Below are 27,226 nucleotides of genomic sequence, written 5' to 3'. Positions count from 1 at the left end.
TGATTATCAGAAAGACTCGACTTTCTTCTCCCCTCCCCTAATGATTACCCTGGTCATAACACCTAGTCATAAGAACTGAACACATCTTTTTATTTGAAGTCGAACATTCTTCCTGTCAAAAGGATACTGTTCTGTCATTTATCTTAGAAGTGACAATAGTGAAACTCCAACTCAGTTGGCGCGCAATTCCAATTATTCTGAATACTGTCGTCAAAATTTTCAATAAATCAAAACTTCGCAGTCCAGCTGCTTTCCATATCTATATGATTTTCTTATTTATTTTGAATCTGATTTGAAATGATAAATTCGTCTCTTTGAGAACAAAAAATCATCTTTTACAGATTCTTATTTTGTTGTCGTAGCTTAAAATGACAGAGAAGTATTGTCCCGCCATTGACTGGTAATATATGTAATAAATATGGCCGTGTTTTACGATATTCATTTCCAATATGGTAATACATTAACATATCAGGGTTAAAGGTCACATACATAGGAATGAATATTTAACAAGGAGATTTGTTCGACTTGAAATTTCACGCGAGATGTCTATGCCCGTGTAAGGATTGACATCCAATTTACTAGTACTGAACTCGGAGTCATATCGTCTTAATGTGTCCTCGACTTGTAGCCTGTCACCGTTAATGACTTGAAGTACTCATAAGAAAGCTTTTGGCGTGTCAATTCATACGTAAACTCGTTTTACGGTCGTCGGTAGCTGTCGCACTCGCCGTCCATACAGGCTTGACAGTGCTCTGCACTGTGGGGTTTCCTAGGCTTGCCTATTCGACGATCCACGCGATAAGGTAGCTGGGAAAATCCATAGTACACCTAGAAAGAAAGACAAAAACAAAACAACTGAAAAGTATCCACTGTGTTGTATGAGGGCGCACTGCAGTGCAAAGTTGCGATTTTCCTGTGAGTGAGTGAGTGAGTGAGTGAGTGAGTGTATCACGTCATCACTGACTATAGCATTCCTTACTTAATCAATACAAATATGCGCAGACACGACGTATTGGACGTGGTCAAATATTCAAAAAGAGACCGGTCATCGAGACTTTAATATTCTTGGATATTTTGATAACCAAACAATTATGTAATGTCGCTTTAATAGTATATCTAGCTAACAGGTCAGAGTGCTTCCTGTTTTCAAGACATGATTCAATGCTTTTAGTAGTTGGTGACGAAGTAACAGTCGGTATCCCTTTTAGAAACCATTAGATATAAACTAAAGCGTGGCATAAACTAGTACATAAACAAACACAAACAAACAAACAAACAAACAAACAAACAAACATACATACATACATACATACATACATACATACATACATACATACATACATACATACATACATACATACATACATACATACATACATACAGCCACCATCCATCTATCCATACATACATACATACATACATACATACATACATACATACATACATACATACATACATACATACATACATACACACACACATACACATACATACATACATACATACATACATACATACATACATACATACATACATACATACATACATACATACATACATACATACATACATACATACATACCCATACACACACACACACACACACACACACACACACACACACACACACACACACACACACACATCACACACAAACCAAATTGAGTTGCATTACTAACCTGTCCAACTCGATTATAAACATTAACCATTACTTTCTGCACCTCCTCAGGGTACCACATAGCGAACTCAAATTTACCGTTGTTGCATCGTGTACACTGTTGGCCGTATAGTTTGAACTGAACAAAGCCTTCACCACGGGTTGGGTTGTAATGAAACCAGAACACGATCCGACCTTTCATCGATGTCCAGCCATGACCACATGTCTGTCCAAGTAAAGTATATAAACTTAAGTCAGAGGCCAGTGATTCAGTCCCAGGTTCTGGGGTTACTGTTACTAAATTTGTCATAAGGCTTGCATAGGATTTTTCTTTTGTATTGGACCAATCTTTCTATAGCTTTGCCAGACAACTTTTTTTCACATCTAGAGTAAAACTAGATTTGTTTCCATAATCTGAAGTGTCGGTAATCAAAGTGTGGATTGAACGTAATATAATCAGCAAAATGTGATCAAACAAATTAATTAAGGTATAAATATTGTCCTTTTTATCCCTTTCCGCATCATGTTCTTTTCCGTTTTGTTGTGTTCGTCCCTTCTTTGGTCTTGCCTTTGTGTTGCAAAATTTGAATGAAAATGTGTAACAAATCGAAGTGGTCAGAAAAATTGATACCTTTGGAAAAAATCTAAGATCTGTATTTTCAAACAGGATAGATGTACTATAGGTATCAGCTCCCAGAGTGCTGACTCATCACGTGACTACAAGAGTAAATGAGCATGTGCATCAATGGTATACAAGGTAAGAATGGTTACCTGGCAACAAAATCTGACTTTCGCACTGTCTTTAAACCTTCTCCATTTAGGACTAGGTTGTCGTTCAGTCGGTGAAATATACCAGGCATGAGGTGAATAGTTGACGAACAGACGACCGAATTCTCCGCGCCATAATGCCTCCACTCTGAACAAAAAATGAAATTAAAGTTAAACAATCAACATAAACTAAATGATAGACGTAAAGCGACGTGTGGACACGTATGCAGTAATTCGATATTTTAGCACAGATCGGACTAAAGTTGTGGGTTGTTGTTTTTTTTATTGCCAAGGTATTACATGTAGCTTATAGTGAACAAAGACGTGACGATTAATCACGACAAACAGACACACCACAACGATTCACACTAAGAATCAATGAATTATTGGAAAGCGTCTCGCTCCCTCCAGAGTTCATGACACCGCTGTCTGGATTTATTTTTGTCTATTGTGTATGTACCTTTGACCCGTCCATTCCCATAACAGCTTCATGATTTCCAGTATCTATGATATTTGGTACTATAAACGTTAATCCTAGTAATATTGACACGTGTTCTTACACTACGGAAAATATAATCTATGATTTCAGTCTGTTAAGGGTTCAAAAAATGTTCAAAATAATAAATCAAGAAGTTTGTTCAACTGACACTCTGTGAGAAATATTATGCATGCTACGAATTAGTGGTTACGCTAAAAATACCCGTCACAAACACTAAATCCTGTCGTGGAAGTAAAGTGCAATACTAGGTGAAAGGCGTGGAAGATAATACCCATATATAGACTGGTCAGTGAGAGGGTGTGCGAGCATTTTTTTTTCAAACAGGGGAAAGTGCAAGCATAACTTAGTCCCTATACAGACAACTGACACATTTACTCAGGACACTGATTTATTTTCAGTGTGGAATCACGTATAGCGCCATTTATCTAAATTTTGGATCCATTCCAACAAAATTCACTATAACTTAGTACGCCGTCCGAAGCATCACTTAAGAAAGGTTAAATAAAAACTTTGTTGAAGTTCTGTAAATTTGTTTTTTAGAAGAAATATTTCCATAATTTGATAACAAAGTATATGGTCTCGGGCTATGTCCTGCAGACATTTTCAGACTCGTTAGGTTTTCTCAGCAGATCACAGGTACCTTTAGCTACATAGACCAGAACAAGACCTCATTACGTGTCTTGCCACTTAAAATGCTCTTCAGGTAGCAGTATATCTCAAGGACGTGTGTTCGTGCAAATAATGCATACTTTATGAAAGTAATAAAGGTCAGTGGTGGCTGTACATGTGTGCTGTTCATAAATAACCATTAGGGTCGCCGTGCTTGATTCTATGTTTTTTTTATTGGATATAGGCACGTGTGTGTTATTCCCGGGGTGTTATCATTCCTGGTGACATTTGCTATTTGGAGAACGAAACGATTGATGCAAACATATGGACAGATAAACAACCTTGTCTACATTTACCAGACAGTGTGCAATAAGCATGACCACAGACAAGTAATTTACTTGTCTGTGGTATAACTGTTTTTTTTTTTAATTTACTTCTGTTAATAGTATCTATTTAAATCCTCTAGGGGTCTAGATCACTGCCGTGGCATACTCGAATCGGAAAAGCTGGTACATTGCATGCATATCCGCGAATCGTGTATGTTCAAGTTGCATAGGGGCTCAGACAGGGGCTAGAGCTCGGCACGGTAGCGGAGAATGACTTGTAACAACAAGTTTGTCATACATTAATGTGAATCATTTAGTATTTTCTGATAGTCACACGCATATATCAGACTTTTGAACTACTGAGTCGACAGAAGTTTTATCACAAAAGTATCAGTGCTAATGGAACGACCTTTCAGCCAACGCCCAACGGTTCAACATAAATCTGAAGTAAACACTTTTCTTATCAATTCCTTCAACGGGATCACCGACACCCTCGGGTGGAAGGATATTTATTCAAACTGACATAACGATTTCATTGATGATGTTGTAGCACATGGTTGCACCTATATTGTAACAGCGGAACCCATCATTCACTTATTGAAAAAAAAGTGTTTTATTTTCGTGACAATCTATGTTTGATCAACGCCGATCTTATCACATGATTTGACACCAAACAACAATAGACTTATCACATAAATTGACTCCAACACAAACAATCGTAAGTGACTACTGTCACAAAATTTGTCCAAGAAGGTGTGGCAAATTGAGTACATGAAAGTTATCTACCGACGGTTCAACAAATTTGGCAGCTGCCAAGATTGAACTGTGAAAATGATACAGAATGTCATACCTGACAAAAAACAGATGTAACGCCCCAGGACCTGTGTTGTTTTCTAAAGAGGTATGCTTCAATCCCGCGTCACGACATTAGTTTATTAGTGGATCCATATAACCATTCTTTTGTTCTGGATCAACATTTTCTATAGCGGTGCCAGACAACTGGTTTTCACTCCAAAATTTTACTCCTAATCCAAAATGAGCCTTCAAATCGAAATCAGCGACTGTCGTCTGCTGTTGTTGTTAACAAGCCCTTACTATAGAGGGCGCCGTGTATGAAGTACCTGGATAAGTCCCGGACCAACTCGCTTCGTTTCGTTTCGTTTGAATGGTCCACAGCTACTAGTAAACATATCGTTAACAATAAGCCTTCAATGGGACATTCCGAGGATGGTACGACTTCGACACAATTACGGGCAAAATAATTTCAACTGCACATGCGCAAATTCAATAAGCAATTGCATCCTTGCCAACTTTAGTAGTGTCAAGCGTGTCGGGTGGGGTGGGGGTGTTCACTGTTATGTATATTTTGAGTGCTAATAGCGTGATATGACTAACATTAGCCATGTGCATGTGCTTGCAGAGTTCGGCGTGATCTGCAGCGGTGGTAATTGCCTTGTATTTTTTTTCCTGAAAATAGACATTCCAAACATGTGTTAATATATACCGAGTGTCGAAACTGCACACATACGTGTTTAGATGTGTCTTGTGTTCACGTTTTGGCCAGCGATGCGCATGCCCAATAGCGAATTGAATTCAGTCTATCTAACTGATGGAGCGAGCGATATAACAACACAGTACACATATCAATTGACCAACTCAACAGAAAAGGGTGTGCTTCAGAAAACATGCCTTTGTTGTCAAACTGAGATTTACGAAATCATAAACTATGAACATTCAAGCGTCTCCAAATATGTTTGTTTTGTTCGAAGCTCTGTAACTTTCTGATACGGTGGTTGATTATGAATAATGTATCGTTTATGTCGCTAAATTCGTCGTTACCGAACTCAGAAATTTTGGTAATTTCTGGCATACAGTTTAAGTCAACTGAGAGAGATGGAAGAAAGTGTTTGTCTAATACTTTTGTACACCAACTTGTATATTCCTTAAAAGTGAATCAATATTACCTCTGCTATGACAGCATCTATATATAGACGGAGTGAGAGTGATAGTCTATCGGGTTTGGCGTGACGTGGCTTTGTGCAGGTCGTAGTAGTAATGGTGATAGATTGGTATTTTAAGGCTTGTGGTTTTTCTATGAGTTTGCCTTAGATGGACCATTGAGAGTAATTGAGAGGCCAAGAGAAAATTATCGACGGAAATATATAGATATGAATGGAGAAAAGGAGATAGAGTCAAGAATTACAAATTGAAAGACTAAGACCAACAAAATGCATTTACACAACATACAATCAAACAAACAAACAAACAAATAGACATACATACATACATACATACATACATACATACATACATACATACATACATACATACATACATACATACATACATACATACATACATACACACATACATACTCACATACATACATACATACATACATACATACATACATACATACATACATACATACATACATACATACATATACGTACGTACGTACGTACGAGCGTACGTGCGTACGTACGCACCACACGCAGGCAGACAGACAGACAGACAGACAGACAGACAGACAGACAGATAGACAGACAGACAGACAGACAGACAGACAGACAGACAGACAGAGAAAAACAATTTGACAGGTAAACTGAAAAGTATTTTTAGCAACTGCTGTGATGGCTTAGGTCATATTCTAAATTCTAGTTACATCAAACATCGTATCAGATGACAAAAACATAACTTGAACAAACATGTTTTGAGTAAGACCAACGTCCAACCAAACCAAAGCATCAATTCAAAAGAAACACATCAATCACTCGCGACAACAAAACAACAATGGGACATCGTGTGATCACCTTGCCCGGACACGAACCAGGAAACTAACGATAGCATACAAAATACTTCACAAATCTCGCCCTCTGAGAACAAATGTTGTGTACCGGATCCCTACGCATTACAAATGTACTGTACAAAAAGTGAGAGGCAGTGCGAGCTCAATTTCTTCATCAACAAAAGAGTCATGCATTCAGCATTAGACTGAGCTCGTGATTGCGGCCTTTATTTCAACCATATTTTATGAACATCCGTTTATATATCTTCGTCAACATTTCGATATTATAACATAATTGCCACGTTTTTATAACTTCTATGAACAATTGAAGTTAGCACGTTACAAATCATTTATTACCAGGCACTAAATGCATCGGTGGCGCTCAAACACTCATATGTGGTATCTTCAGTTTTCTTTGCTCGTTTTAATATTGTGTTTAAAACCTTTGTTCGTTTGTTTGTTTGTTTGTATGTATGTATGTATGTATGTATGTATGTATGTATGTATGTATGTATGTATGTATGTATGTATGTATGTATGTATGTATGTATGTATGTATGTATGTATGTATGTATGTATGTATGTATGTATGTATGTATGTATGTATGTTTGTTTGTTTTGTTGTTGTTGTTGTTGTTGTTGTTGTTGTTGCTTTGCCGTGTCTTGATATCTTGTTGCTGGTGGTTTACAGCATTTATTCCTTATTTATAGGGCTATTCACTAACTTCAATTCAAAGCGTCTTCTTGATCTCTACCATTCCCCTAAAGTATGTATCTCAGTTGTCAGCCATATTGTTCTATCATAGACCCTACTACGTCTAGGACCTATGGTTCTATATAATGGTCTTTGAGTATTGCACAATCATATTGGTGGGCTCGGTCTCAACCACTTTACGTCACAGCATTATGTTTAGGACTGTGGAGTAATAGTTACTATGTACGTACGGTGCGCCAGTGTCAATTTTGGACTGCAAGATTCGCCCTTGTGTAGGCTGCTCGCCTTGTATCAGCAAGTACAAGATAGCGTACAAAACGACACATATGTCAAAATGGCGATGAAAACATAAGACCCAGGGGCGGCATAAGGCTTCCAGGAAACCAGAGTCAAAGTGCCACAGTCAGTTTGTAACTGTGGTCTCATGTTTGACTGACGTCAGTGTTCAAGAAATTCACTAGGAAAATTTAAACAAAGAAAATGGAATCCTCCCGTTGTTTATAATCTAATATTTCTATAACATGTCATGGCTGCATCCATCCCATAAATAAAAGCTGATCGATTGATCATTAAAAGTAACCAGCCAGTCAACCTGAAAAAAAAAAGAATATCGTCTGACTGCAAAAAAAAAAGCTTACTAAAATTGTTACTTTTTATCGTTTGCCTCATTGAAAATCTACCCAACAGTGCTACATTTCATCGTCTGACTCAACGAAAATCTAACCAAAAGTGCTACATTTTATCGTTTGCGTCAATGAAAATCTACCCAACAGTGCTACATTTTATCGTCTGCCTCTGAAAATCTAACCAACAGTGCTACATTTTATCGTCTGCCTCAATAAAAATCTAACCAACAGTGCTACATTTTATCGTCTGCCTCAATGGAAATCTAACCATCAGTGCTACATTTTATCGTCTGGCACGACATGACAAATATTAAACAAAATTGTTACACATTAACGCGTATACGGATGTGAATCCCCTAAAGTAGCTCATGCCAAAACAAATCAGCAATCTTAGTAAGATATTTGTCGTGCCGGACTGCATTGTGTTGTAGATTTCTAGCTTCTACTACTGAACTTATATTATGTATTGGGTTTTCGAGCAAAATGAAGACTTTGATCTGGATTTCTGCAATTCGGATCAATTTATATATTTTTGTCTAAAATTCGTCAATAAGGGTTGTTTGGGTGATTCAGCCATAGACCTTGTGGAGTCTCTTGCTTATCCAATGTCTGTGATTCACCACTTTGGAATCCGTCGAAAATACGGAAGAATAGCAATTTATTTAGTGCAAGTGACGAAGATCTTTGGCACTGTGGTCGAGATGGTGAATTACGTACCTGGACCACACCCTATACACACTTCATCTAATTGATTAATTTTGAAGGCTGTGTTTACATCCTTCTATATTTCCTCATTCTATAATGACTTAAACCAGGAAGTGAACGGCTCACTAAACATCTGTTTTTTTTACAAACATGACATTAAATGAAGTTTGACCTTTGACCGTGCGTAAATGCATGTACCTAATTATAAATACGTGAAACAGACTTGACATTTCATGTGAGCGTATGCTTGCGTCCCGTTTGACCCTAAAATGAGTGATGATGCAAACACAAGTGGGTATTTTTTAGTGACGTAACGGTTTCCATCGAATCGATGTAATTCGGCTGCAACATCAGTAACAATATACACATGCAGGTTTAGTTGTGTTATAGTTTGATGTATGCATGAGCGACTACATCAAAATTAAATGTAATTTACCTATGTTTCTGTCGTGACTGCACCCGAGAAAATGGCGGACCAGAACCAGAAAAGAATGGAGAGAGAGAGAGAGAGAGAGAGAGAGAGAGAGAGAGAGAGAGAGAGAGAGAGAGAGAGAGAGAGAGAGAGAGAGAGAGAGAGAGAGAGAGAGAGAGAGAGAGAGAGAGAGAGGGAGAGAGAGAGAGAGAGGGAGAGAGAGAGGGGGGGGAGATGGAACTGTGAAAGTGAGGCAAATATTAAGTGGTTGTTTAGGCTACCCTTTTGATTACAATACGAACATAAATTGAATATTTGAAATCATGTTAAATTAACGTAGGGCCCAAATAACACCACTATCTTTCCAGTAGAGTAGTCTAAACATATTTACTAGCTACAGAAATGAGGAACCGCCTCGGATCAGAGTTAACTATATATGTATAGACCCGGATCAGAGTTAGGCGAGAATCGACGTTATGAATCAACAGGTGGTCGGGTTTCCTGGACGATCTTTTTTCGCGGTTCTTACAGGGGAACAGTCAGCACCAGTTAGGGGTGAGATCAATAGTCCAATATAGGATGAAAAACTAAATTATTTTAGTTATACCTCAGACCCCCCTCCCTTCTACCTAAATTGGCCAAAATTAGCAGTACGATCAATTCCAAGTCAGTAGCGAAAATTCTTCAATTTCTCAATATGACATTTTTTTTTTAGAAATATCTGCATTTAAGAGTACAAAACAGATTCCATTTAAAGCAAAATTGTTTTTGTAGGATGAGAAATAAAATGGATCTTGATCCTTATCTATGTTGAAGCTCAGATCATTATTGCTATAATTGTCTGAGGTTGTGGAACCTATGAATCATACAGGTGTCATAATGCATGAGTCAACCTGTCACGAGTTTGCTGTGTACTGACATGAGTCCGTCCTACATTTAGTGCACGTCTAATTGCCGGTTTTATGTAGGGCAGGTTTGCCTTTTCACACGCACACAGGACGAAGAAGTTTGTTAAAAGCGTCAACTCTCGTGTCCGTATTCGCAAAACGTTCACATTCAAAACAGACATTTGGAGGAGTTGGCTTGGTGTATTATATCAGAAATAGACGGTAATAAAATGATATACAGCGAACATAATATTTTTGTTCAACTGTATTTAGTAGCGGCTTGCAATGTTTGTTCAGTACATCATACATACTACATGTGCATTTTGTATTTGACAGTCATGTTGATCTTTGACACGTGTTTTGAAGCTGTCCAGTTTAGTTAATTTGTTACATTTTGTACATAATGACGCAATGTATTGTGACTTCTAGTCAAGCCCCACCCACTTTTTTCTTTTTAATTTTTTTGATTTTTTTCCGGTAGGGCCCTACCGAGAGTTACCAGTTAAGAGTTATGCATACTTACACAGAGAGTAAGATCACGAGGGGTTGCAAAATAGACGGGTCGGATTACATGAGATCTGGTGAATTGAATGTATGAAACGAGGGCACGAACCCCGAGGTGTTTGGCAAAAGCAGTTCTAAGACGGGTCAATGACGCGTGTATATTTACACAGAATGCAAACAATCCAAAGTCGTACATGTGACTTTTCAGGGTTAGGGTTGGAACCTCCCCGTAGTTTATAAAATGGGGTCAGTGTTAGTCTGGATTCCAACTGTGGTTAGTAGACCGCAGTTGGACTCATCCAGACGAGGTCAGTGTGAACATAATCTCAAGTTATCAAATACGTCACAAAAATAAAACACCTAGACTGGCGATACACTAACATACATTGGGTGTGTACGGCCAAAAAACATACGGTTACTATAGTAATGTTACATCTTCTAATTAGAGTCCACATCCACTGTATGCCTCCGAAATATGGCCGGTGGATATCACAGGTCATGCAGCGACCGAAGCTAGCTATTCATGCAAAAAAGTGCACGAATTTTTTCATGGAATAGAAACCTTTTCAGTCGTTAGGGGATTTGGAGAAAATGTTACATGTTAATGTGGATATATATGCGCATTTTTGGTTATTGGGACAGAAACAACTCGACCTCTTGAATGGCGGACTATTAGTGTCAAATCATAGTCATTCCTTCCTCTGTAGCCCAAACTACCATGTTTTATGATATATTATGACTGTGCAATTCAACGGAGGTAATTAATATATTTGCTGGTGGCATGGGAAGAGGGATATGTGCCTAGTGTAGTGGACGGAGGGCAGCGATAACTCTTTGTAATGCAGGGATCACTCTGGGCCGCGATCACGCGCTATTTGCGCTGTAAAAACAAAAATATCGCGTCCAGAAAACTCAATTGGGACACAAAATCGCACCGTCGATACTAATAGCGCGTCACTGTGATAGATACGCGACATAATATCTAAGCTTTTGTTTACTACTAACGTACAAGGCGCATACTACGCATGTCTTTTGCTGCCCTCAGGCGGCAAGGTTTATCTGCATCATGCCCCTTTCAAACAGTGTCTATGATTGGTTGCCGACATGAAGGCAGGCGCTCATCGACAAATCAACGGAGTTGATACAGTAAATGTTCATTACTGATTAGTCACACGTACATGTGTACGTAATGGCGCTTTCAAAGACGTCGGGTGCCAGTACGAGTGCAATCTGATTAAAATCTGATATAAGATAGGCTGGTTTTCCTGTATTTACCTTTATTCCATCGTTATTGCGTCTTTTTCGTGAGTTTTTTTTCCCCGGGGAAAAAAAACTGGCATTCGCCCGGGGGAAAAAAACTCACGAAAAAGACGCAATAACGATGGAATAAAGGTAAATACAGGAAAACCAGCCTATCAAATATCAGATTGGTACGAGTGGGACCAAGAAACGCAAATGCTCTATCTTGGACTATTGTATAAAAGTTACTCCTTCGCTGGGAACTAATCTGGATTCGACTACATTCGCTAGTGAGGACGAAGAATGGGTATGTCCTGGTGTAGGTCGCAAGACAAACCGGAAATTTCAAAATAATTGGCTGGCTATGTATGGGTCGTTTTTGCGTCACGATAAGGACAAGGGAGAAATGTTCTGCTCCCTTTGCAGAAATCTACAGTTAAGGACAATGATGTACAATGCAAGACAAGTATAGGAGTTATAGACCGTTGACGTGGTATTTTCCTATGAAATAAATGTTTCATGAAGTTAATATGTTGATGTGTATGTACTGTGTTTATTTGTACAGTAGCAAATTCTAGTATGAAAGTTGATATGAAATCCATAGGCTTATGATCACAATTATATATATGTGTGTGTGTGTGTGTGTTACAGTGTATACCAGTATAATATACACATGACGCACATACAGTTGCCATATTTTTACTTCCGTCCCACACAGTTTTCAAATTGTCTCACTCATTTTCTCCAAATGGGACATTGGCTCATGCAGCTCTGGAGCCAGGGTGATCCCTGGTAATGGGCGATGCAGAGATGGGATATTATCATATAGATAACCATGGAGGGGCCGGGGAAGGGGGGTACACGAAACGAGTGGACGGGCACATTTTAGCATATCTCAGTGGGCCACGTGGGTGGGAGGTGAGGTGAAAAGGAGGTACGAATAGCTTTGTTCACCACCGCTAAGTGTGAATTCATTTCAAATTTATATAGAATAGTTTAGAAATTTGATGATGTTTCCGAAAAATTAGCTTTTCTACTGCGTGGTTAATTACATCATTGGTTTAGTTCCTAGTTCTCGTATCCACCGGTATTCACAATGTAACAATATAACCTATCTGCACAGTAAACAAACTATCGAAGAGTTCAATCGTTGGCTACAACTGACAGGGTTATTCTTCCATCCTTTACCAGTCTAATCACCTCATCAAATCTTACCCCTTTACCTTATCAGGTATACTGTGTGACATATACCACTGTACGTTGATTTATAGCTAGGCCTGTAATTACACTTATAGAGTCTATCTTGTGACAGGTAAAACACTATGACCAGAGTAAAAGCACATTGATAATGTATACCTGTATATCATCATCATCGTGTACAAGTGTATTTGAAATCCAGACTAGGTCATGTTTATTCTGTCACTTGGTTCGTGATATACACTTCAACTCGACAGTAAATACTGTCTGGGGACTGGGTCAGTTTACGACAAACGTTGACACTACTATCAGAATGTATAAACATATAATATAATTTTATAAACTTAGGAGGTCTTAAGCCATAACTCAGAGTTTCATGCTTCTGCCGTCATCAGATGACTAGATCAGTTCTTTAATTGTGTTTGTAGGTATGTGTAGGTGTATGTGCATATGAATGTGCATGTATGCGTATGCGTGAGTCTATGCACGTATGTTGTTGTTGTTGTTGTTGTTGTTGTTGTTGTTGTTGTTGTTGTTGTTGTTGCAGCGGCGGCGGCGGCGGCGGCGGTGGTGCTGGTGGTGAACACGTGGGATGTCTTTAACATTGTGTAGCGACGCTCGACTTTGAAGACTGGTACATGGTTGGAGCATCGTTTTGTAAAATTACAATGTTCATTCATTTTAGACATGCGAAAAAATTGGGGAAAATTCCTTAAATAATTTTGAGGAGTAAGTTCTTGGTACAAGTCCATTTTTTTTCTTCGTCGACTGTGCTGAGGCTCAAAAGTAACATTTGTAGAATAAATTTCAAGATGGCTTAAAGTTGCATATGTGGGCTGTTTTTGTATAACTGTTTAGTTAGATACAATGACTTAGTCGTAATATCGTACACCCTGAACAATATTGAATCATTCCAATTTCAAATTTATTTGTGGTCCGCACCCAAAAATCAGCGCCCGCAATATGATCACGAATACAACCTTTTGTTGTAGTACTTATAGATGAAATTGACCTAATTAACATGTACAGTGTCTAATTATTAGTATGTTAATTGTCAGTGGATAAACTAATACTCCAGTTACAGGTAGTGTAGTATAAGTATTCGCCAAAATACATCTGAGTACAAGAATGTTTTCAACCCCAGTGAATATGAAGAGCAGGTTGTTATTCGTTTGACTGTCAGTCACTTGTTTTAAATTGCCACTATATCTAGAACTCGGTACACCGAACCCTTTGCCTTTGCCCTCCATTGTAAAAAAGACAATTACATTAGTAGGCTTATCACGTTTTATATCTATAAGACAACAGTGTTGTAAAACCGACTAAATCCATAAATAACACACATTTTTTATTTATACCGTGTACAGTGCCTGTAAACATGGCAACGAATAATACTAACTAGAAAAGGGGGAACCACTTTGGTAAAATAAAGTCTGTGTATATCAATCAACAAAGGAACGGCATAATGCCAGTGCGATGATATCGCCATTCCGATCCACAGTTGGCAGTGGTGAACTATTGAACCAACGATGAGTAAGTAGACTGTGTTTCGTCCTTCTCAAACACCATTGCCGACGAGTCGCCGATTCAGATCCGATGCAATCCCGATGGCTAGATAGGAGAACATACGTAATACTTAGAACTTCTTCCCTTTCAGCGCTACACAGAGTAAATATTTTGGGCGTAGACCCAAGATAACCTTTTGTACATCAAAGTAGTGTCAGTAATCTATATGATTGTTGTCACAGCTACAACTAAAATCTGTAGTTGTTTACGCGTCGAAATAAAACAACCATGGTGCTATACATAAAAAGAGACACCATAGTAACATTTCCATACACAAACAGACAGACAGACAGACAGACAAACAAACAAACAAACAAACAAACAAACAAACAAACAAACAGAAAGACATGCAGGCAGATAGACAGGCAGACAAATGAGGAAGAGATACTAGTATTGGAGGAGAGAAGGGTGATGCAGTGATGACTAATTTATTCGTTTGAACTTCCTGATTTTTGAAAAATTAAATTAATACACACCTTTTACTGTCTTAACATGTATCGTTTACTTTTCCTTATTCTGTCGTTGCCTTTTTGGCAACAATAATGACCTGAACAAGTGTGCCTGTGTTTGTTTTTATTTACCACTTTGGTTTATGTAAATGCAAACCCGCAAAATGCAGCTGGCAGACAATTATTCGGAAAATTGCCAAGTCCGGGATCACGTATACCATTCACAATTTATGCTTCGTATTGTACATATTTTGAAAAAACGCCCGCATGGGAAACACTACTACAATTATGCTAATTCGTTTACTATTGTTATAGACTTGAAATCACTTCTCCGTGTCCATGTCTGGCAGAATGGTGACATAAGAACCAGTCACGCCATAATTATACGGAACTCGTATCCACACGAAACAACCAATTATTGCAAACTGTGCGAAAACCCCCCAAAACAATCTAACCAGTAAAACTTTGCTGGAATAATCAATTGATTATTCTTAGTGAGTTGTGAACTGTTGCCCCCCCCCCCCTCCCCTCCACCGAAAGTATGTTCACAGTTCAATTTCCTGGCGAAGTTGTCACTAGATAAAAGGTCAACTAAGGTCATGTCCTTGTATCAAGCTACAGTCTGAGTACAGTTGGGTTCACTCGGGTGACGGTTTGTTGTTTGAATTATTTTTGCTTGGCGAGAAACTCGGCGTCATTGATCACCAAAAAAAACCACCGAGTTTCTCCGCATGCGCCAGTTGAAATCAGATGCAAAAATGTCTAGACATTATATTTTACTAAAGTTTTATCATGGACTGTACTGATCTACCACTATAGACAAATCAGTGTGTATCATGTGCGAACTTTTTCCTTCAGCGATTTGTTCTCACGGCGCAGTGGCAGTTTATTTTACGGCTGACGAATATGACATGTAAAACAAAGTATTAGCTGTCATAATTTATTGCTGGTTTTAAGATTCCACTCGTAATAACTTAAAAACACAATAAATTATGACAACTAATAATTTGTTTTACATGTCATATATTCGTCAGTCATGAAACAAACTGTCACTGTCGTGACAATAAATCGCTGATGGAAAATAAAATCTCTCGATTGTAGACAGCGAGCACCAAAACTTTCGTCGTGTACATATACGTGTGCGTGGGTCCAGTGAAAGAACTTCGTATGCATGCCCTGCAGATATGAATTGTTTATTACAGCTAATACTAGTCGAAGTAGCGAGGACACATTTTGGTTGGATAGCAGAAGACGTTTTTAAAAGTACAGGGGGCGTATCATGACGTGAAAGTTCATTTATGCCAAAACGTTGTTGTATATGTGTTTAGCGAGATGAAAATCGAGCGTTTGACAAACAAATGATTCGCTTGAATATACACCTCGTGACTCATTCGTTGACACCAGATGTGAAAAATAGAAAATAAGTCGAGACTGGAGTACATTTAGGAAAATTTCGACATAGGGTTTCAAAATGACGCAAAATAACTAAGCTCTTATCTACTAGCTCACTTGAATTGTACGAGACCCGTTACGCCATAGTTTTGAATTCTGATGTTCATTAGAAGATCGTGTACGACACCATGTGCAGACAGCAAACGACGCCATCTTGGATCGAACAGGTGTCTGTCCACTACTACCTGCATTAAGAAGCTGGTATTCACGGAGATGTTGTTTTTTTCAAAATCTGAGACAATCAACATGTCGTTGTGATTTTAGCTAACATGAAATTCACCAGTTTTATTGGACATCCAGGTTACTTCGTTCGACCATATCATAAGTCGACAGATTTGCATTGACTAAAGAATGTGCACGTGGCGAAGCAACTCTCTGAAGTATCGTTCGTATTTTTCGTTCATGTTAGTTGGTTGACGAACTGATATTAAAACAATTGCGTCTTTACGTTATTAAAGCCAAGTCAGGGTAAACTCATTCTCTTGTAACTAAACTAAACGAGGAAAATATAGGAACTAATTTACATTCTTGTTGCTAGGTCAAGAGAAGTCCACATTTATGCATGTGTGAGCTCTACAACTTTTATTCATAATTCAATTATACCGTGACAGAAGAATTTGACGGCCATGTTTTGGACAACGGCGCGGGATATCAAAATGGCACGGTTTCAGCATCAAATAGAAAGACGTTGGCAGTAATACAATGTATTAACGACCGCAACCGTGATTTTTTTTTAAAACAAGACAGAAAGAAAGAACTCATTTTTGAATTTGCAATGCCTATCAAATTTTGTGACACGCATTTTAGCTCATACGTAGACTTCGTCGTTGTTTGCGCTCCACATTGCGCAAACAGTGATGATTTTTTTCAGTCTCAGTTCCTATATGTTATATATACATATTTGAAGCTCAAATTAGTTGTGTTTGTTCACTACAACTGTGAACAAATATGAATCAATCCATGCCATCAATTTGTTAAAATTTGTCACCTGCAGCCAGCATGTAAGTTGTGGGCCAGATTGAAAATTTTCGGAGAATCACGTGTCTTCTTATGAGCTTTTAAAATTGCAAATCAAACGGTAATCAGCTGGAGTGCAAATATAAATATTTTCACAGCTTATAATATCTATGACGCTGTCGACACGGGTTGGTAGAACGTATGCATTCATGGTTGGTTGGTTGGTTGGTTGGTTGGTTGGTTGGTTGGTCGGTCGGTCGGTCGGTCGGTCGGTCGGTTGGTTGGTTGGTTGGTTGGTTGGTTGGTCGATCGGTACATGGTTGGTTGGTTGGTATGTTGGTTGATTGGCCGGTACATGGTTGGTTGGATGGTTGGTTGGTCGGTTTATCTATAACAAACTTTGTTGTCCCCGTCATATATGATATAGTGATGCAATTTTATGAAAAATATACTTTCACTTTGAATAAAGACGACGAACCAGCGAATAAAGAAGCATTGTCATTCGTTGAGCCCCCGCACAACATTCACTCTCAACTGACAATTACCGGTCGATTAGGCATGACCTTGTGACCTCTGAAATGACCAGCACAGAGTATCGGGTCGTGTTTTCCTTATCTTCAAACAAAAACACTCTTTCTCAGCCTGTAAGGCCTACCACAAATAACAAATATGTCGTTAGATAATTAAGATTTATTTTTTGTCTGACAGACCCTGTGTACATTTTCCAGGTTTGGTTTCGTTGGACTGTTGACACTTTGAAAAGGGAAATTGTGATCGGGTGGACGCATTTTAGTTAGAAACATTCAAAACCGTTATGTTTTGTTGTTGTTGTTGTTGTTGTTGTTGTTGTTGTTGTTGAAACACTCCTGATGCCGAAGAATGCTCAATTATTTAATTAGAAAAATGAAATAGTTAACAGTCGAACTAAACTACTCACAATACTGAACGTTCTTGTAAGAACAACCTGAAGCATGGTAAAAAAAAAGAATCTCGCAGGTGTTCCGTTGACACTACCTGAGAAACAAAGAGAATAAGCACAACTTAGGGGAAGACATCACCCGTATACTATTAGCGACAACCAGAGGTATACCCCGAGAGGTGCGGCCGCCATTAGCTTATTTGTTTACATTTTACTGGAGCTGTAATATAAACACATAAAAACTTCCATGGCCACATTTTACCTGTACACAAAGTGTCTAAACTCGCGACAACCAAGCACCTTATCTTTGACAAGACAACATGATCAAATGCATAACTGGTGGTGACAAAACTAGGCATCAGACACATATTCATATTGGCCCCTGTAGCTGTAAAGTTTCATGTAGATTGGAACACTGCACCATTTTTTTGAAATATTGTTTTTATATATTGTCATTGGAGAACCCACCAGACTTATACCGGATTAAAAATCCAATGCTTTCTTAATGAGCGTAAGTCTTCGAATTCTTTGGGATGAATAGTCTGGTTAAGTACATAAATTGTGCAAAATGCATATTTTTTTTCAAACTTTTACAAATATCTAAGAATAGGTGAGTCGAGTCTGTAGTGAGTCATTTATTTTCTGTCTGTCTGTCTGTCTGTCTGTCTGTCTGTCTGTCTGTCTGTCTGTCTGTCTGTCTGTCTGTCTGTCTGTCTGTCTGTCTGTCTGTCTGTCTATGTCTGTCTGTCTGTCTGTCTGTCTGTCTGTCTGTCTGTCTGTCTGTCCGCTTGTTTGTTAGTCCATTTATTTAGCTAGCTCGCTGCCTATTCAATACACATACTAGTTTAACAAGTTATTCCAAAGCTTATTGTCGAGGTAAATTGAAAGTTTTTGTAACATCATAAATGTTTAATTTCTTATTTTAAACGATTAACATATGACACAATAAAAATCGATGTATAAGTACAGTTTTGAAAGGTAGAGACTCGGCCACTATAGTTCTCGTAAAAACCAAAGTGAGTTTTTGACAACATTACCACAATTACGATTTCTTCATAAGTTACTTTTATAACAGTGACGTCTATATATAGCAATGTTGTAAAGTTTTTTTGAAACTGTATCCATGTTTTCGGTTGACGTCGACAATTTGATATTATTCCCTGCAATATTTATCTTCGTCAGACAAAGAATACGAGTGAGCTAAGGGGCCTTGTCAGTGTTACTACAAGTCGCTAGACGAGTATTGAGAACCCGCAGGTCTCGAGTATTTTCAAGCCGAATGGAGACAAATATTGGGGAATAATATAATTATACCGCCTGAAGAATAATTTATGAAAAATCGCGACAAATGACTGTATTTTGGAGCGTTTTGACTCATATTTCGAGCACCTCTTTACCATGACGTAGATCTGTCCGCGTGACCTTAGAACGACTAAGGTATATAATCCATATTGTTCAAAGACAATACCTTGACTTGTACATGTTATGAGTTGTGTTGCATCGTGTGTGATAACCAGATAAAAACAAACTTCATGTTTGTGACTTGGATTAACGTACCAATCGATAGCAGCAAGCTAATATTCAAAATGAGAAATTGTTTTTAAAAAATATCTGTAGTTTTACTCGTCACCAGTAGACGATAATTTTCTTCTTTCTTTTGTCTTTCAGATGTCAACATGTGATTGTGTCTGTGTATGGCAGCTGGTAAGTGTTTTTAAACGTTTCGAAAGCGAATATATCGTATTTTGTTTAAATTAGGGAAATGTGTGTTTACAGGGGTTGGACTTGATTAGTTGCTAGTCAACTACGAGGAGTCATGATGGTCAATGGTTAGAGTGACTGGTTTGCGATCTGCAGGTTGCAAATTTGATTCCCGTCGCTGCCGTTTGTTCCTACAGTCCTTGGGAAAAAATTGAACCAAGACAGTGCCGAGTCAATCCTGCTGTATAATTGGGAACCTGGTAGGATAGAGGTTGCAGTATGAATGCTTTAATCCTATGCACGTATAGAGGCTGCAATGAGTTGTATAATCCCCAGGGAGTTGAGGAAGTAGAAAGGGCCGTTACGCCGCTCTAAATCCATGCCAGGGGTAATAATTGTAAAGTGCTTTGAGCGCGCACAGAGTGGAAAGCACTATTCTTAACCAACAGTGTGACATCAACTACCTCTAATCCCCGTTTCCTAATATCATGTACTTGTTTTTATTATTACACCGTAGCTTTACACATTTATATTTCTGTAAATAAAAAGATTATGTCTCCAAGTGTACTAGCCACACCTAGTCTCTCTCACAGCATACGATTAAACCTATTTTATAGTATATTGTAACTGTGTAATGTTATCGCCCACAGCTTACATAGAAAATAAGAAACTTAAGTAATACACGTGATACAAACGTGGGGAAATAACGTCGAAAGTTCCTGGAAAACACGCGTGTTATGTAAATTAAGGACTGTTGGCGACAAGTCAATACACACACAAACAGACCGACGTTGCGATGACGTTATTGAAAATACACTGTTAGATTTATACATTGTCCTTTAAGATACTGAAATCGAAACATAGATCAGAGAGTATTTATTACCAAATGACAAAACTCATCTCTAAACCGCATCGATACCAAAGATAACCTATAGGTACCATGATATCTGTACCATGATATCGCGATTTAAATGTCACTAAAAACGCTTTGTGACGTTACAGGCGAACAGACAACCCGCCTACCTCTTTTCTTTAATGGTTATTAGTTCAACATTTCAACATAATCTAGATTTAAATGTGTGGTATTGTATAAGCTATTTGGTCTGCATATTTAAACTACATTTATTCGCCATCATCATTTTTTGTGTGCATTTTCTGTCAAATTTATAATTTTATTTTCCAGTAATGGAGAAAATGATTTGATCTAAAAGATGTGTAATGTATCGTGCGCGTGCTATCTAGATAAACAAACATAGACAGGAAAGCAGGCAGGCAGGCAGACAGACAGACAGACAGACAGACAGACAGACAGACAGACAGACAGACAGACAGACAGACAGGCAGGCAGACAGACAGACAGACAGACAGACAGACAGACAGACAGACAGACAGACAGACAGACAGACAGACAGACAGACAGACAGACAGACAGACAGACAGACAGACAGCAAAACAGAAGTATCAGCTAAGCCGGACAGCGAGTATTCATATCGCTATGAAACATAAATCTATATAACAAATAAATCACACAGTCATACCCGGTTCGAAACTTGAACAGGATATCAAATATGATGTGGAAACTTTAGGCATGTTTTATCAGTGAAGACGACACATCAATGATATCATCATTTAGTGGAACTCATAGTTCGACATCACATCAGATGAAATTAGCCGAGTTTCGGTTTTGCATCTACTTTCTACAGATGGCTTCCCAAATCATCACGATAAAACCATTTCCAACGAATTCAGAATTGACAAATTAATTGAGAAGGATTTGTTCAACTTAAAATTTGAGGAAGTAACAATATACGGAAGCGTTGATTGGTGTTTTTTGTACACACATTCCTGCGTGACCCGGGATATGCATAAACTCGTTCTTAGTATAAATCGTTGTAATATCGTTGCTGTTTTCTAGTTCTGTGTGATAAGAGAAACATTTGTATATGTTGTTTTGTTGTATTTATCAATGTTGTCGTTGTTTTAGTCATTCTTTTTGTTATTGTTCGTGTTAGTTATAAACTTTGTATTTGTCACAATTGTGGTTGTTGTTCATTTGTTTTTGTTGCTGTTACCATTGACTGGTATGATGCAACTAATGACCGGGACACATTAACATTTCCGATATTTTGGCATCACCGTGCCTTTGACTGAAATATGGAATCCAAATAAATACGTTGACATGCTCCGAATGAACATACAGAGATCTGATGGCGACTTAAAAATAAGATTTCTAGCCATTTTGTGTAGTTTCATAGGTCAATAGCAGATTATTCGATTACCGTTTTTATCATATTGAATGATGCTGATAACTTACAAGGACTAGTGCTCAAAGCAACTACGTACATGTATCGAATTCACTGCACAGGTCATACCATGATTACTGGCACACTACGTCGTTAGCTGATACTTTCATTCGATGATCGCTTCTACTTACTAAGTCGATCACGAATCAAGGCACATCAGCTGATACTTTCATTCGATGATCGCTTCTACTTACTAAGTCGATCACGAATCAAGGCACATCAGTTTATAAATGTTTGGTAATTTGCACATAAACTTATACGGTTTTACAAAACTTTAGTTACCAGAACTAAAACTAATGTCAGTGCTGATGACCTCTGGTTCAACTCTACCTACTTCTAATTTTCTACCACAGCATTGCACTCAAAATAGCAGTTGCTGTAAGTGATATTCAAGTAACACAAGATTGTCTCTTAAAAACTGAGTTTGAAAACATCGTAAGAATCCCATCAAATATGTTACAGCTTACCATGAAAACTGAAAGCAAATAGTGTGTACTTAATTTTACTTCCTTTCCTTAAATAAATGAGCACAGTTTGTCACTGACTTTCGTTTTTGCTTTAGGATCAATAGTCTATTGTTTACAGAAAAGTGATATTTTGTGCCATACTTCTCCGCAACTACAGTAGAAATAAGTTTATCTGAAACAGGTCAGGGTCTGCCGCAACAAAAATATTTCTAAAATTGCTACATTGTATTGCCTAGCGCGACAACAATCTGTACCAACATTGCTACAACTTCTGTGTTCGAGTTTAGGTAATGTACATCTGTACAATGATTACAAAGTAACATAATGTATCTAAGTTTTTGTTGAGCCAAACAATAACATAATGGCAAAGTTCTGATAACATTTCTGTCGAGCAGACGACAAAACGAGCCTCAGGTTTTGTTTTAGGTTAACTGGATTCCTTTGTAGGGTAGAAATTTTAATTCTAATTTTAAATTCTTGACTTGCTGGAAGTCCATACCGAGCTCGAGATTTATGGGCATGGCTGAGATTTCTGATTTCGTTCGATGTGACGTTAAACTTTCAAGTGCTACTCTTGGTTGCTGAAGTTTACAACATATGAGATGAATTTATATCTACGCAACGATTTCATTGTAACAGTTTTATTTATGAGTTTCATGAAGTAGGAGGGGTTATAAAAATAGCGATTCGTTTTACTATACTTTGTACCCTATAAATTCGTTTACGTTTCTATGGATATTTTATTCAAAATTTCATAATTTCGCATTTTTAGAACACGCTATGGTGTGTATATATATATTGGAAAACATAAGAAAAGCGAAAGAAAGCTAGCATAGTTGTGCATGTAGTGTTGTGTTGTGTTGTGTTGTGTTGTGTTGTGTTGTGTTGTGTTGTATTGTGTTGTGTTGTGTTGTGTTGTGTTGTGTTGTTGTGCTGTGCTGTGCTGTGTTGTGTTGTGTTGTGTTGTGTGGTGTGGTGTGGTGTTGTGTTGTGTTGTGTTGTGTTGTGTTGTTGTGCTGTGCTGTGCTGTGTTGTGTTGTGTTGTGTTGTGTTGTGTTGTGTGGTGTGGTGTGGTGTGGTGTGGTGTTTCGTTGTGTTGTGTTGTGTTGTGTTGTGTTGTGTTGTGTTGTGTTGTGTTGTGTTGTCAACTTTACACAGGTCATAACTTTATACGAAGCGGCCAGATGAAAGCAGTATGTGCTTTTCTGCAAGTGCGCTTGCACCGTACCAGTATGTGTTTCAGTCGGTTGATTATTAAGATAATTGATGCTATTTGACGAGTAAGGTTGACATTAAATGACAACCACAACTTCCCAATTCCGCTTTTGGAAGTGTATCGACCCAGAAAACATTACACGTAATGTCGTAGTAAATATAAGACCAGCAGTAAATGGGTACAGACGACTTGTATCTTAGACTAGTTTGGCACTTCGGTGGGCTTTTTTCAAGCAGTTTTGATTGAATATATCATAAAATACATTAATTATGACAGCGTTCTAGATTTCGACGCAAACAATTTGACTCTCATATTTGTTGATAAATATTTATTTTTAACCCAGGTTCAAGTCGAATTTTGTGGCGGTATGTCGTTCTCTTTAGCTATGTACACGGTTTGTATTTGTTCCTTGATACGCCCACTTGTGAGAAAAATGCCGAGTCTATTGACAGCGACGCGGCGTGGCTAACCAGGGGAGCTGAGCGGGTTCGAACGCGTCCTGTCCTTGTTTCGCAGGCTTTTCAAACGAAACCGTACAGCTAGGCCTATACCGAATAATCGGACGCGACTCCACAGGTGTCTACAAACAGTGAATGGCCATATCTTATCATGTACGGTATACATGTACGGTATTTTTGGTTGTTACCTAAGGACTTAGTGTTGTTCGGAATTTCTGAGTATTAACTCAGACCATTAAATGTATTAATAACCTGTCCAGAGTTCACCATGCGTACACGGAAGTAACATTGCTCGGTCTGTGGATTTTGATTTATCAGAACAATAACTTATAAATAAAGTACGGGTAAAATTATGACCTAATATTATAAAACAGTATATTTGTTGTAGACAAAGGGGACCCCTATAACCTTGTTAAAAACACCGAAAAATTTCGTTTTTGTACGTACTTCCTTGTTGCTTGCCATGTGTAGCTCACACAGTGGCGAAAGTGCTCAGGTCACGCTAAGTTGGTCCGCATTGTTGAAAATCGAAATGTAGTCAAGTAAAAAAAATGACTGAATCGCGTTTGTCAGATCTAACAATCGACCTTCGAATTTTTTGCAATTAAGTAATGAAAATACCACTCGTATAATTCATAAGTTGTGCGTGATAACTGATCATGATAGATTAACTATCGTGTGCACGGTAACAAGTAGGGGTATTCACTTACGAGTTGGACTCAGCTGTTGGCGTCGGTGGTGGACCGGGTGATACCAACACTGGGTGACCCGGAATCGTAGCGACGACTGGTGGTGAAAGTTTCTCGGGAAACATTGGGCTGAGCTCCGGGGGTGTTGTCGGAATCTTCGACCGTTTCTCCTTGGTTGGGAGTAAAGTCGGTGCCACTCTGTATTCAGGCATTGGTAAAAGTGAAACTTCGCTCAACGTATATACACACATGTGACAATTAGTGACCACTAGCTGGCGCATTTCAGAAGTCGCCGCGTGACTTCCGGGTTTTTTTCGGGAAAGTCCCGCTCGTTAATTTACATAATACGACGGAGTTCCTCAAATTATAACAATTCGTCGGCGTTATAAAAAGAATTGTTCGTGAGGGGGAAAAAACGTAACATACTATTACTGTCTTAAAACTATGCTACCATGACAACGAGTAATATGCATACTGTGGCATACTTGGAGAACGGATAGAGCTTGGTACAATACAATACAATAATATTATATTCCCGTGAACTATATTCCATTTTTTTAAAGTTCGCTAACAATTTTTGTTTTTATTTGTTTATTTCTTTGTTTATAAATGTACACGCGCCATTTTCTCTGTCCCTCTCCTATCTTACCAATACTGTTGTTGTTGTTGTTGTTGTTGTTGTTGTTGTTTTTATTATTATTATTATTATTATTATTATTATTATTGATGATGTTGTTGTTGTTGTTGTTGTTGTTTTCGTCGTCGTCGTCGTTGTTGTTGTTGTTGTTGTTGTTGTTGTATTAAATGATTATAACGGTCTAGACTTTTCTCAGCGTCTGTATTTTTTGTTTCACATTGAAACCATTTGAAGTCATCCTTTAGTTCATTCTACTAGCATTGATCAGAAGATACATTGACAAGTAAACTTTGCTAGCAGAAATTAAACGAACCCCGGAAAACAAACACCCATTGGCTGCTAAAATTTGCCAATACCCGGGCCTCCTCCCTAAGAGCAGCTGAGGCCATCATCCTAAGTACGCGGTAGTATACACTCACTATAAACTTAGAAACATTCGTAATACGACCTCTCCCGTATATGGTGCTGACACATTTCTTAAATGTGATTTCGACAATGTTTCGATGGTCATCGTCATTTTCGATGACATAATATCTTTCCCCGATGACGTAATTTTTACCGTGAATGATTGCGTCATTAGATTTGTAAAATGTATTTTTTTCGACTGACAAATGTCACATGATTGAACATGCATGCTCCATGGTTTATAATCATTACCGATATCCGAGACAGTAGACTGGAAACAATTACCTTCACTGCCTCGTAGAAAACTGGGTTCTCTCGACCGTATCAATTTGTTTCTTTTTCGACTTCAACAACTGCTTTAATACAGTATGGGTATTGCTTGCTACTAGTTAGTAGAGGGCCCGCGCGATAAGTAGAACAGTGATTGAATGGATTGTCGCTACAACTATTTCAAATATCACGCTCAAGGACGAGGGAAATGCATCACGTAGCGTGACAAAAATCTCACTGAATTTTTTACATTTTCGTTGTGTGAGCTACCATTATCTTAGCAGATCGTCGACCGCTCATATACATTGTAACAATGTAACAATGTTTTACTTTTTTCAGTCATGTCAATGCAAATGTAACAACTGTACTTCTTATTTTATCTAATGAGACAAGAACATGGGGTAACGTTGATTAACATTTATTAAACCAGACGATAAAATGTAGCAATATTAGTAAGATTTTTCCCGCACCAAACGACGATTTATTTCTACTCCTGCAGTTGGTTTCCATTGTAATTACAAAGTGATGAAAACTTCGCCGCCTGTGGCGCTCTTCTAAAGGATTCCACATCTCGTTGATTTGATGATACTGGCATTAATGGTACCAGAATTACTCTCAGTACAAGAACATGAGTCAAAGAAAATGTCTTTGACGTTGGTTTAGAGTTCCGCCAAGTTCAAAGCCCCACCTGCTATTGTACTGGGCAGAAAACAATTGTGGGAATGCCTTCATTTGGGTATTCATGAAACGGATGGACCGCGATGTTCTATGAACTTCGAATATTCATGATTCTTCGAATCCACGT

General features: G+C 38.2%; 1 protein-coding gene across 1 annotated transcript; it reads right to left on the bottom strand.

Annotated features, from left to right (window-relative positions):
• On the bottom strand, window positions 1–25,349 carry LOC144451565 (receptor-transporting protein 3-like). The gene is made up of 4 exons (XM_078142442.1): window positions 25,131–25,349; window positions 2,429–2,573; window positions 1,680–1,883; window positions 1–828 (listed from the first exon to the last, which is right to left on the bottom strand). Exons 1-4 carry the CDS (start codon window positions 25,319–25,321, stop codon window positions 700–702), a joined length of 669 nt encoding a protein of 222 aa, XP_077998568.1. The 5' UTR covers window positions 25,322–25,349; the 3' UTR covers window positions 1–699.
• Between the last annotated feature and the right edge of the window lie 1,877 nt (window positions 25,350–27,226).

The sequence above is a fragment of the Glandiceps talaboti genome, chromosome 21 (genome assembly GCF_964340395.1).
Source record: "Glandiceps talaboti chromosome 21, keGlaTala1.1, whole genome shotgun sequence".
Taxonomy (NCBI): domain Eukaryota; kingdom Metazoa; phylum Hemichordata; class Enteropneusta; family Spengelidae; genus Glandiceps; species Glandiceps talaboti.
The sequence above is the reverse complement of the archived record's forward strand: the minus strand, read 5'-3'. Positions and strand labels throughout refer to the sequence as shown.